This window comes from Jaculus jaculus, chromosome 5 (genome assembly GCF_020740685.1).
Source record: "Jaculus jaculus isolate mJacJac1 chromosome 5, mJacJac1.mat.Y.cur, whole genome shotgun sequence".
Classification (NCBI taxonomy): Eukaryota; Metazoa; Chordata; class Mammalia; order Rodentia; family Dipodidae; genus Jaculus; species Jaculus jaculus.
Genome location: NC_059106.1, coordinates 79,595,575 through 79,608,497, shown reverse-complemented (window position 1 = coordinate 79,608,497; position 12,923 = coordinate 79,595,575). Strand labels below are relative to the sequence as shown.

General features: G+C 49.1%; 1 protein-coding gene across 1 annotated transcript; it reads right to left on the bottom strand.

Moving 5' to 3' along the window:
* Positions 1-1,208: 1,208 nt before the first annotated feature.
* LOC101613216 (L-amino-acid oxidase-like) lies at positions 1,209-8,936 on the bottom strand. Its single transcript, XM_004670466.2, has 7 exons — positions 8,906-8,936; positions 6,214-6,428; positions 5,703-5,815; positions 4,038-4,239; positions 2,955-3,023; positions 2,614-2,750; positions 1,209-2,067 (listed from the first exon to the last, which is right to left on the bottom strand). The coding sequence occupies exons 1-7, from the start codon at positions 8,934-8,936 to the stop codon at positions 1,209-1,211; spliced, it is 1,626 nt and encodes a 541-aa protein (XP_004670523.1).
* Positions 8,937-12,923: the final 3,987 nt, after the last annotated feature.

Below are 12,923 nucleotides of genomic sequence, written 5' to 3'. Positions count from 1 at the left end.
CAAACTCATAGCAACCTTCCTACCTCTCCCTCCTGAGCACTGGGATTAAAGGCGTGTGCCACCATGCCTGGCTCACCCCCTCTTCTGATCAGACATTGGACTAGGTGTACCCTAACATGGATCATGGGGACATTATTCAGCCCCATGCAGAAGCTCTGTGGGGAAAGCACAACCAAGAGGCAGAAGAAAGCAAGCCTTTATGCTGTCTTCAATCCTGAGCCTGTTCTCTGTAAAAGTAGCTTCATGCTGAACTTCCTAGATGTGGGAGCCAAAGGATTCCCCTTTTCTTCCCCTTCAAGTTAGTTTGATTTCTGTCACCTGGAACTAAAAAGGTACTGACTAAATAACAAAACAGGAAATCATAAAGGAGTAATCCAAATTAAAAAGTGGCCAAGTTGCAGCAAAAAACATGTGAACTTCCTTCCCCTGTACCGCACGCCACCCTTACCCACAGCTCCAGCCAGTGCTTTTCCCTGCAAGGTGGGCCAGGGCCTGTCTCCCTGGCGGGGGAAGGCTTATGACTCAATTTACATTTCCTTTTGACCTAATTGGACCCCAATACTCATGCTCTTTAAGACTTAGCAATAAAAATTGAGCCAGATTTGGGAGCTAATGCTTAAAAGAATAGTTATCTACTCTTCTCCTTCTCCTCTCTTCTTCTCTCCTCCCCTCTTTGCTCTTCTCTTCTCATCTCTTCTCTCTCTTCCCCTTTCATCTCCTCTCCTGTCCTCTTCTCTCTTTTCCTCCCCTCCCCTCTCCTCTGTCCCACCTAGAGTTTACACTGGGCCAAGATGTGAGCCCTTGGTTTAGGCCCACAGCAATGGAGTTTGTATGTAATGTGGATCAAATGTATGTGTGGGTCTGTGGTTCAAAGTTACTGTTCCTTAAGGACTTCGAATTATAAGTGACAGAATTTAGATGCTATTGAAACTTTACTTTTTTGCTTATTTTTTTCAGCAAGAAACAATTTCCCCTGAGCTAAAGGCTCATGCTAACATTCTCCACCCTTGATTTTCCTGGTATCCTCCACACACTCTGATTCTGCTGCTTCCTTCTCCTACAGGGGTTGGCAGGGGGTGAAACAGGAAGGGGATGATTTTTCTTGCCAACTTGCCAGTGGGGTTCCTGCCTGAAGGCCAAGGGGACCAATGGTGATCTCCCCTGGGTGTCTCAGCTTCCCGGCTCCCACCCTGCTATGGCGCATTCCCTCAGGGGTTATTACTCCTGGAGGAGAAACCATCCTGAGAGTTGATGAAGAACTTCTGGAGAGGTTTCTGTGCCCCTGTGGCCTGCTTGTCCACAGCAGCCTGGATGTTCCTGGCAGCCCGAATACCAGACTTGATGGCGGTGTCAATCCAGGCATGGGGCAGGCAGGTGTGTTCCCCAGCAAAATGGATGCAGCCCTCTGGCTGGAAGAGCTGCTTCGAATAGTCTGTAAATTGATAGGGTGTGAACTCAGCAAAGGCACCAATGGTGAGGGGGTCCAAAGACCAGTGCTTGACCTTTGAGGATGGGCACATGCGCCGTAGCTCCTCCTTGGGTATGCGGTGCACTGCGGCCACGTCATCCAGCACGATATCCACGACCTGGTTGGGCCTCATGGAGGTGAGGAAGAGGGAATCGTCGTCCACAGTGTAGGAGGCCAGGAGAGCACTCTTGCCGTTTGGAAAGCTGTGGCTGGGGTAGTGGATGTAGCGTGAGGGCCTGTCGGTGACTGAGACGCCACCCCGGATGCCATCCCGTTCCCAGAAGGGCTCATTGCAGGTCAAAACCACCTTGGTGGCACTGGTATAATGCACGGAGCGCAGGGCGTGTGTCTTTTCTGGGGACAGGGGTGGCTGAAAGGTGATGAGGCGAGTGGCCTTGGCCGAGGCAGAGATGATGACGTAATCAGCCGTGAGGTTGAGTAGCTCTGAGGTGGGTCCACCTGAGCGGTACAAAACCTGGACCTCAGGCCCATCCCTCACCACCGTCTCCACCTTGGAGCTCAACTGGATGGTGCCAGGCTTCAGGAGGTCGCTGAGGGCTTTGGGGAGCTGGTCAAAGCCACCGGTGATCTCAGAGAAGCTACAGGGTAGAGAAGGGATGGTGAGGTGGAGGCGCGGCCAGGCCTGGGTGCCCCTTGCCTGCTGTGCTCTTGATCTACAAAGGGAGGGAATATGTCCTGCACTCCGAAGTACAAGTCATGAGCACCACCTCAATTAACATACAGCCCTGGGGCAGAGAGAGATGGCTGCTTTATGTGGTGATGTGGAAAACGCACATCCATGGAGAAGCGACTCTCCCAAGATCACATGGGCAGACTAGCCTTGGAACCCTTGCATTCTGCCACCCTGCCCTCACGCTTCTTAGATGAGTCCCACAGGCCTGGGGCTGGAGTGTGGCTTCAGCCCCTGGCCCAAGCTTCATGCACGTGGTGCAGTTCCGTAACATCTCAGCACCTTGACCCATGAAATGGCTCTGCATAATAATACCTAGCTCACAGGACCTCCTAAGGATTAAATGTGACAACTTCTGGAAAGTGCCCAGCACCATGCCTGTTGCATAGTAAACACCGATACATCAATGTTGGGAGAGGGGCCAACTCTCATGCTAGCCCCAGACTTTCCTTACTCGTCGGGTTTGGAGAAGATGCTAACAGTCCTCAGGGACTCCAGGAGGGACTTGTAGTACCCAGCGTTCTCATTCATCACGTCCCCGATCATCTTTATTGCTCCTCTGCTCAGCCTCCCTTCCTTCAGCAGGTAAGCCTGTGGGTAGGAGGCGTCAGAGGCGGAAGCATTAGCTGCAGGGTTCTGAGGTCTGGACTCTGCAAGGGAGGGACTGGACTCAAGAGAGGCAACAGCTTTGGCAGTGGGAAGAGAGCATACTGTAGGCAAGACACTGCCCAGGGCCTTGACTGAGCACCGAACCCATCACTCTGCCTCCATCCCAGAGCTTCCTGCCTCACTTACCTTGGTGGAGTAAGAATCATAAAGGGACAGCAGGTGGCTGCAGTTGAACGTCTTCATACTTTGCTTAAGCTGCACAAAGGGAGACAAGATACCATCAAGTCAGGCCTCTGAGAAGCCAGAAGTATCCGGGTAGCTGTAGACGAGGAGGCCATCGGGTGACAGATGCCTCACATATCTTTAGATTAGAAGCAGGTTCTTTGGATGTCCCTGGGAGAGTCGGGGGGCAAGGAAGATGGAGGAAAGAAAGAACCAGGGAAGGGTAGCTCCAGAACCACTTACATGGTCCTCCTTCCCCAAGGGTCTCCTCTTAATTTAAGGACCTTTGCTTGTGTCTCTGAGGCAGGGTCTTATGTAGCCCACGCTGGCTTTGAACTCACTATATAGCCAAGGCTGACCTTCAAATCCTAATCCTCCTGCTTCCACCTCCTGAGTGCTGGGATTAAAGGTATGCACCATCATACCTGGCTTAACACCTTTTTGTTTATTTATTTTTATGTTGAAGGACCAGGGATAAAGCTCAGTGGTAGAGTACTTGCCTACCAAGTGCAAAGCCCTGGATTTGATCCCCTGAACTGAAAATATAAAGACTTTTTAAAGACTAAAATTTATGGTTAATATCTTTACTGTCACCCAGGAGGACAGACTCATTAACAAAAACTGCCTGATTTAGTTTTTTTGTTGTTGTTATTTTGTTTTGTTTTGCTTTGAGGTAGCGTCTTGTTCTAACTCAGGCTGACCTGGAATTCACTCTGTCTTAGGTCTTGAGCTGGCCTACAATACAGTGATTTTTCTACCTCTGCCTCCTGAGTGCTGGAATTAAAGGCATGTGCTACCACACCCAAGTAGTTTTTCCTTTTCTTATACTGCTAGTGACCAAGTCAAGAACTCTGGACTGCCCACCAGGGACAAGAGAAGAGTGGGAATGGAAGTGGAGTTGAGGGTGGCAGCATTCTCAACAGAAGTTAGAAGGAAGGTGAACCAATCTTAAAAGTACCCGGAAGGTGCATCTAGTAATAACTTTTCAGGTGACCTTAAATCCCACCCATTCCCTAGCTAACTCTGGTTGGGATAAGCAGTAGGCACCTTGGCGATGGACCCGTGGAAAAGATACTCTGCGCTCTTGCCCTTCTCTGCGGGGTTCACAAGGTAGCCCAAGAGCTCTGGGTTGGCCTTGACTTCCCAGGCACGGTAGTGTCGTCCATTGACAAGGTACCAGGTGTTGTTGTCATGTTGGATAAACTTATTGAGCTTCAAGCCCAGCTTCTTGACATAGGTGTGGGCCAGCCTGGAACAGAGACAGACATAACCTGGCTTGTTCCTGGTTCCTGCTGGCCTCACAGGAGAAACCACTTCCAGGAAAGCCAGTCTCATCTAGTACCCAGGAAGCACCCACTCACCACTTGCTCAGCTCTAAACTCATTTCCCCCTTGCTGTGGGCATCAGATTAAAAATTTATTTATTTTTGGGCTGGAGAGATGGCTTAGCGGTTGGGCGCTTGCCTGTGAAGCCTAAGGACCCTGGTTCGAGGCTCGGTTCCCCAGGTCCCACGTTAGCCAGATGCACAAGGGGGCAGCATGCGTCTGGAGTTCGTTTGCAGAGGCTGGAAGCCCTGGCGCACCCATTCTCTCTCTTTCCATCTGTCTTTCTCTCTGTGTCTGTCGCTCTCAAATAAATAAATAAATAAAATTTAAAAAAATGTTTTAAAAAAAATTTATTTATTTTTAATCTTTTTGAGGCAGGGTCTCGCTGTAGCCCAGGCTGACCTGGAATTCACTATGTAGTCTCAGAGTGGCCTTGAATTCATGGCAATCCTCCTACCTCTGCCTCCTGAGTGCTGGGATTAAAGGCGTGCACCACCATGCCCAGCTTAAAAATATTTTTATAGGTTTATTTATGAGAGAGAGAGAGAGAGCAAGAGAGAGAAAGATAGAATGAGAGGGAAGGAGAGAGTATGGGTATGCCAGGGCCTCTTGCCACTGCAAACAAACCCCAGATGCATGCACCACTTTGTGCATCTGGCTTTACGTGGGCACTGGGGAATTGAACCCAGGCCATCAAGCTTTGCAAGCAAGAGCCTTTAACCACTGACCCATCTCTCCAAGCCCAGATCAGTTTTTTCCCTCCGCTTTTGCCCTGGAGTATAGAAAGGGTGAAGTTTATCTATCAGTGAATTATATGACTTTTAGGAAATTCCAGCTAATGGAACTCAAAAATAGAGATATGTTTGTTAGAGACAGATTTCAAATCCTATTGCCCATTTCTGAGTAAGTTTGATGCCATATTTGATGACTCCTAGTTTAAACTTGTACAATTGTTTTTGATTTTGGTAGGTTTTGGATGGAAATTTACATTAAAGGTTAAAAAAAAAAAAACCCTCATTATTTGTAGTCAGGCCCTAATACAAAGTAAGTGCTCAACAAATGGGAGGAACTGGTAAGAAACACATGATTCCACAGCTTAATTATATATAATCAACATATAAAGAAGACTGCCAATGTTTACACCATGCAATTTGATAAGTCAATGGTAACAGTTGTGATTGTCAGTTTGGGGTCTCCAGCTTCCTGTGTAACCCTGGACTCCCTGTGTGACCCTTGGTCCTCTCTGTTAAGTGGGAGATGAGCATCACCCCGACTTAGCAGGTGGAATCACATGACATAGTGAAGGAGCTTTGACATGGTAGCAGAACCCATCCTGCCTCTTCTCCCTCCTGCATGCCTTTTGCTGAATCTCTTGCACAGGACTTACCTGTGGGATTTGGGGATTCGCATTGGCCCCAGTTCACAGTACCAGCCCTCCTCCTCATTCCTGAATGTGACCACCCGACCCCCAATGTGGTCACTGGCCTCCAAGATGGTTACCTGGGGTACAGAGAAGCTGCTGTCATTACCAGAGACGCATCACCCATTCTCCCCAATTCCTACAACCACCTCTGCATGGCCATCACTGTGATCGGGAGGACCCAAACATGCAGGAAAACTTCCTTGGAGATGTTTGCTCCAGAGTGTTCTCAGTAATGCAAGAGAAGCTGAAAAGCCCATGGCGGACAGGTACATGGAGCCTTCTGGTCGTGGCCTGGTAGCATAGCTCTTCACTTTTGTTTTCATAAGACCACTAATGGCAGTTAGCAATGATTCAGGGGCGTCAAGTGGGCTATGTACAGCTCCCCGACAGTTTAGTTAACCAGCACCCATTATTCTTCCACCCAAGGAGGCTCACTGGAGGGTCAATCATCAAGGCCCGTCGGAGGCCTTCTCACCTGGTGACCAGCATCCTGTAGGGTCTTGGCTGCCGTCAAGCCCGCCATGCCAGCTCCCACGACCACCACACGCTTGGACAGTGGGGAGATGTGGAGCCCATTCTGGGCTATGGTAAGGAAGGTCTCATATTCAGGGTCCTGGAAACACTTGGCAAGGTCCTCATAGTAAGCAAGGCAGTTGGAGATGGACAGCAGGAGGCACAAGATTGGGATTCCTGGGGCAGAGAAAACAATGGGGTGGTCTTTCTGGAGCCCAGGTTCCCTGGGTCCTGTCTGGCCCAGGCTGAACTTGGCTGTGTGAAGCAATGCAAAGCAGTCAGGTCAGGGCAGTGACTGACAAGTGCATGAGTGTAGTGTGTGTGTTGGTGACTACGTCTGTGTGGAGGTGACTGTGTTGTGTAGGTATGTTGTATAAAGCGAGGTGATGACAGCTGTGTGATTGCGAATGCGGTTTGTCACTGTGTGTGTCTGGAAACTTCAGGGGTGCAGCACACTCACAGGTGACTCTAAATGTGTCTGCTTTTACTGGGGAGTGTGCCTGTGAATGTGTAAGGGACTGTGTTTGCTGTGCCTGTCAGTTTGTGGGTGAGACTGTGGTTGTAAGTTTGTGACTGCTGCTCTGTATGTCCGTGCATTAATCATGACTCTGTGGGGCATGTGTTTGTAGAACATGTGGGCTGAGTCACTGTGTGTATAGGTGTAGATGGGCGGATAACTGCAGTGTGAGTTGTCTTGGACGTGAGAGTGAGGGGTGGGATGTGCTAATTTACTTAAGCCTGAGTGAGAATGAGTGTTTGTGTTTATTCTTTACATGTGTATCGAGTGTGAGACTGGGCGAGGGTCAAGCACACCTGTATTCTTTAGTAATGAATGCGGTTATGAGTGTGGCTGTATACTTGTGTAAATGTGAGTGTGCATAAAAAGGTGGATTGGGGAGATGGCTCAGCATTTAACAGTACTTGCTACTTAAGCTTGTGGGATGCTCAGCTGGAGCCCACCAAGTTTGACTACCCATAACGCATGTAGAAATGCTGGGCATTGCGCTGGAGAAATGGATTCACAGTCAAGGCACTTTCCTGTGAAGCTTAAGGACCCAGGTTTGAGTCCCTAAAACCCACCTAAGCCAGATGCACGTGGTGGTGCATGCATCTGGAGTTCATTTGCAGTGGCTAGAGACCCTTGTGTGCCCATTCTCTCTCTCTCTCAAAAATAAGTAAATAAAAAGAAAATATTAAAAAATGCTGGGCACGGATACACACATCTGTAACCCTAGTTTGTAGGGTGGGAGTGGAGCTGAGAGACTCTCTGAGGCTCACTGACCGACAGCAGCTCTGGGTTGATGGAGATGCCGTCTCAAGAAAGTATGCGGGGGCTGGAGAGATGGCTTAGCCATTAAGTGCTTGCCTGTGAAGGCTAAGGACTCCAGTTCGAGGCTCAATTCCCCAGGACCTAAGTTAGCCAGATGCACAAGGAGCGCACGTGTCTGGAGTTCGTTTGCAGTGGCTGGAAGCCCTGGCGCGCCCATTCTCTCTCTATCTACCTGCGTCTCTCTCTCTCTCTCTGTCACTCTCAAATAAGTAAATAGAAATGAACCAAAAAATATTTTTTTAAAAAAGAAAGTATGTGGTTCAGTGATAGGGAAGGACCCTCAACATTCTCCCCTGACCTCTGCATATTTGTTTATGGGGCACATGTGTCTGCACACACATATCATACACCACATGCCCACACACACCACGGGAGTGTGTGCAGGAGGAAGGCTCAGTTCTCTTGGGGAGAGCAGTGTGGAGAGACCTGTGGAAGCTAGTTGTCCTCTTCTCCAGCCTCATGCTGTTTCTCGAAGCTTCCCAGGGATTTAATGTGACCCTAAGATTGGAAGCCATCAATCACATAGTTGATAGTTGCCACACACCAAGTCTTGAATGGCTTGATTTTCTTCTCCACAACTAAATGGTCTGAGGTGCAAGGGAAACTCGCCAGGGAGTCTGACACAAAGGGCTTATGTGGTTTCCTCAGTGCCACCTGCTCGTCAGCAGAATGGGCAGGAATTGTCCATCCTGAGCTTCTATGAGCGCTGGGCTTTGGTAGGTGAGAACCCCCTAAGGCTGGTCTCTGTAATGCCAGGGCAACTGAAGCTCCCAAAAGGAGGGGGAATCTTTATGGACCACCAGTTGGGGGGGGGGCATGAGACCCAGCTGGCTCACATTTCAGAGCCTTCCTACATGCCAAGAGAACCTTCCACTGGGACAAGTGCTCAGAGAAGAGAGAACTACCAAGCCCAGGGAGGAGAGCTCCTCACCCTCAGCCCTCTCCTCACAGCACAGATCTACCTCAGACTTGCTGGTACATACTTCATCTGTGACAACTGTCCCCGAGCCATTGCCATTTCTGTCTGACCTAGTCCCTCCACCATTCCCTGTGAATGAGCCCAACCCCAGACTCATCCTTTCTACTCCACTGGGTCATTTTCAAAAACTTGACCCATCCCCTTCCCTGGGAAAGCTGTATCTCCATCCCAGTCCACATCTTCTTTGCATACCTTTCATGGTTCTAAACTCAGACCAGCCCGCACACGTAGGTCCAATCCCTTGACCCATGTCCATCTCCCATCCAGGATCTCTCCCTGTCTCGGCATCCAGCACTTCCTTGCCTAGCCTCTTCCCTCCCAGGCTTTGAGGAGGCCCCTACTTACCACTCATCTTGGCCTTGGCCCTGAAGCTCATGCTGAACCTCGCACGGCTCACCCTCTCTTTATGAGGAGCCGGCGCCACTCCAGCAGTAATTGGCCCTTATCCCACCAATATGCTCCTGGCACCACTATCTTCACTAAGTAGGGCAGTCCTGCCCTCAAGGCTTGATCTGGCAGGTGAGATGACCACAGGGACTGACTCCACCCTCAGCCTCATCTTTTGTACCCCACCTGCCTCCTGACCTTTCCCCAGCCCAGCTCCTGAACTCTTGGTGCCAATGAGGAGGGTGGGGTTCAAGCAGGTGGGCCATCCCCAGCCAGCTGGGCTCACCCCAGGAAGCTGTGAGGGTTAGACGTCTAGTTTCTGAACTCTTAGCACAAGCCAGAGCTCTGGAATCCCCCACTAGCGAAGGTTCTCCTTTCCACTGCTGCGGTTCCACTGTGGACCCTTCCGCTCTGCTGCAGCTAGTGGTTCCAATGGAAGCAGTGCACCCTCCTTGCCCATCTCAGCAACCCCTGACATGCAGGTGGGTGGCAGAAGTCTCTGGTCTGGCCCTTTGCAGAGGAGACTGTATTTTGTCCCTCCTGTTGGGCCCCTCGGGGTTTCCTTAGACGCAGTAGCCTTCTCTGGCATTGGAGTTCCTTCCCCTGAGGAAGGAAGCCCGTTGGCTGTGATGAAGAGACTAGCTTTTAATGTCTGTGCGCAGCAGGGGAGGAGACAAGCTGGCTAGCAAAAGAACTGAGCAGAGACTGGGCGGCCAACCACCAGTACGGGGCTGGGGAGAGGCCAGGAGTGGGAGCAGTTAGGGACAGTCAGCATCCAAGGGCCTTGGCTGAGATCCTGTCACCAGGTGCTGGGTGGGGGAAGGGCTCTAGCCTGAGATGAGCAGAACTGGCCTGAGTCCTGCTTTGCCCCAACTGAGTTGTGTGTCTTGGGACATGAGGTCTTCCAGAGCCCATGTAAAGCCAGAAGCTGTCACAAGCGTCCTTAGTCCCAGCATGCCTCTAGTAGGGTGGGAAGTGGAGACAGGAGAAGCTCCCAGAAGCTCATGGGCCAGCTAGCCTGACAAATGCTGCAGTGAACAATGAGACATTGCCTCAAACAAGGTGGAGGTGAGGCCATATCTGAGGTTGTTCTCTGGCCTCCACATGTATGTCATGGTACACACACACACACACACACACACACACACACACTAAAATAAATAAGACCAAGGGTAGAGGACTCATGCTTTCCCATTTCAAAATCTACCACAAAACTATAGTAACCAGAAGGTAGTGGTGCATCAGGATGGACATATAATTTAATAGAGTAGAACCGACAGTCCAGACCTAAGCCCTAAATTTTTTATTATTTATTTTTATTGACAACTTCCATAATTATAGACAATAACCCATGGTAATTCTCTTCCTCCCCCTTCTTTCCCCTTTGAAACTCCACTCACCATCATATCCTCTCCACCTCTCAATCAGGCTCTCTTTTATTTTGACGTCATCATCTTTCCCTCCCGTTATGATGGTCTTGTGTAGGTAGTGTCAGGCACTGTGAGGTCATGCGTATCCAGGCCATTTTGTGTCTGGAGGAGCACGTTGTAAGGAGTCGTACACTTCTTTTGCTAAGCCCTAAAATTTATTGCCAACTTATTTTTGACAAGGCCATAAAGATCATTCCATAGGGAAAAAGTAGTGTTTTTAAAAATTGGTACTGAAACGAATGAATATCTACATGCAGAATGAAATTAGGCCTCTGCCATACATCATATGCAAAATTACTTAAAATGAAACTTTTAAGAGTTCCCCAGGAAGAGTCTGGAGAGAGATCGCAGCTGGTAAAAAGCGTTTGCCTCACAAGCAGAGTTCAATGCCCAGCATCCACATAAAAATGTTGGGTGTGAGCACCATAGTGGTGAGAAGAAGTGACAGGAGTGCTCAGCACTGCGACATCTCTATCACACCTTCCAAGGCTCAGGGTCCATTGCCGAAGAGGTGGTGGAAAGAATGTAAGAGCCACAGGAAGGGTAGGACTGAGACATAAAATGGCCTGGATATCCATGACCTCACAGTGCCTGACACTACCTACACAAGACCATCATAAGGGGAGGAAAAGATGATGGCATCAAAAACAGAAGAGAAAATAATTGGAAAAAAGAAGGGATTCAATTAAGGGTGTATTTGAGAGGGGGAGATGGGATGAGGGATGGGGATCAGGGTTTATTGTCTGTACTTGAAGAAACTGTCAATAAAAAGTTTAATTTTTTCCATAAATATTTCATAAGCATTACGAGAAGATCAAACATTGGCCCATACCCCTCCCTCCATGCATCTAGCTCTCTAATGAGATTCTTTAGATTTTTACATCTATCAGTCTCTGGCCACACCACCCTGAGTGCCCAGGTCTTGTTCTATCCACAGTGATTTATTCTTTGCTTCTGCCTCATCAATTCAACTTGGGGAAACATGGTTTGGGGCTGAATTTTGGGACAGAAGTTGTCTTCAGCTGCTTTGCCATGACCCCAAGTGGCTCCCGGGGTTCCTCTCATCAGTCTTATCCAGAGCAAGGGTTTCCACAGTGTCGGGTGACAGAGTGCTTCCATGTGTTCCCACATGTCTCAGTGCCATAATAGACAGTCACCAACCCATTTCCAGTTCCAACCATGATCTGGTTCGGCTCTGGCTGCCACAGATGGCAGGCAACATTGGCATCTGTGATATCTATTTCATACAATGGATGGAAAGTCCTGGACTCGATGAAAACAAGTTGACCACTGCTACATCCCTTTTTAGCAGAGGTGCCCTTGACTATGAACTTACCATCTGGACTGAAGCAGCCCTACACATGCCATCAGATCAAGTCATTATACGACCGCAACACAGAAGACGCGGTTACGTTGTATCTGGAAGCCCACAGGCTACGGTGATGGACAGAGATAACATTGTAGTAATGGAATATAGAAATCCACCAGGATATCGTGCACCTGGGAAGCACCAAGGGTCTCACAGCACTGCTTCATACTGACCCAGGCGTCCCCAGAGAAAAGGAGAATTCATGATTGCTCAAATGATGTAATGGTGAGGCCATGGGGAATTAAACATCCAAAGAAGCAAAATAAAAAGAGTTTTAAACCACAGACAATGCAGGTATAGTCTAGTCGAGTTGAGTCAAGTCGAGATGGAAACCTGGGAGCCACTGCCCGCCAGAATGGAGGAATACAGATCTGGTATCAAAGTTTGACAGTTCATCCTAAATTCCACTGTAAGCAGATTCATGACTTGGGCACAGATACTTCTGTGGTTTATTTATTTATTTTTTTCCTGTGGTAGAAATGTGCTTGCCTTTTGTGCAGGTGACAAAAATATGGGACATCAAAGCAGGATGTGGTGGCGCATGCCTTTAATCCCAACACTTGGGAGGCAGAGGCAGGAGAATCAAGGTGAGTTCAAGACCACCCTGAGACTACAGAGTGAATTCCAGGTCAGCCTGGCCTAGAGTGAGACCCTACCTTGAACTCCTTCCCACCAACCACTAAAAAAAAGCCTCCATTCCCCCCAAATCCCAGAAAGTTAGTGCCAGGCTTCATCCAGGAATCTCATGCAAGCAGGAATCTTTTGGACAAAGTTTTCCTCTTCTCATCTTTGACTCTGTCATCATGGGCATCTTCTACTTCATAAAGAGGTGGAAAAACGGACAGAGGATATCTTCACCCATAGGATTAACTGGTTCTACCACGTTAGGGGTCAAGGAGGGCCGATTCACTCGGCAGAAGAACCAGAGCTGCCTCCACGTTCCCTGCTGCTCTTACGGCTGGTGGATTTGTGGTGACCTCCGACGACATTTTTCTGTTCACAAAACCAACAATAGCTGGGCGTGGTGGCACCTACCTTTAGTCCCAGCACTCAGGAGGCTGAGGTAGGAGGATTTTCATGAGTTCCAGGCCAGCCTGGAGCCACAGAGTGAGTTCAGTCAGTCTGGGCTAGAGTGAGACCTACCTCGAAAAGGAAGACAAAAGAAATTGGTAGTAGA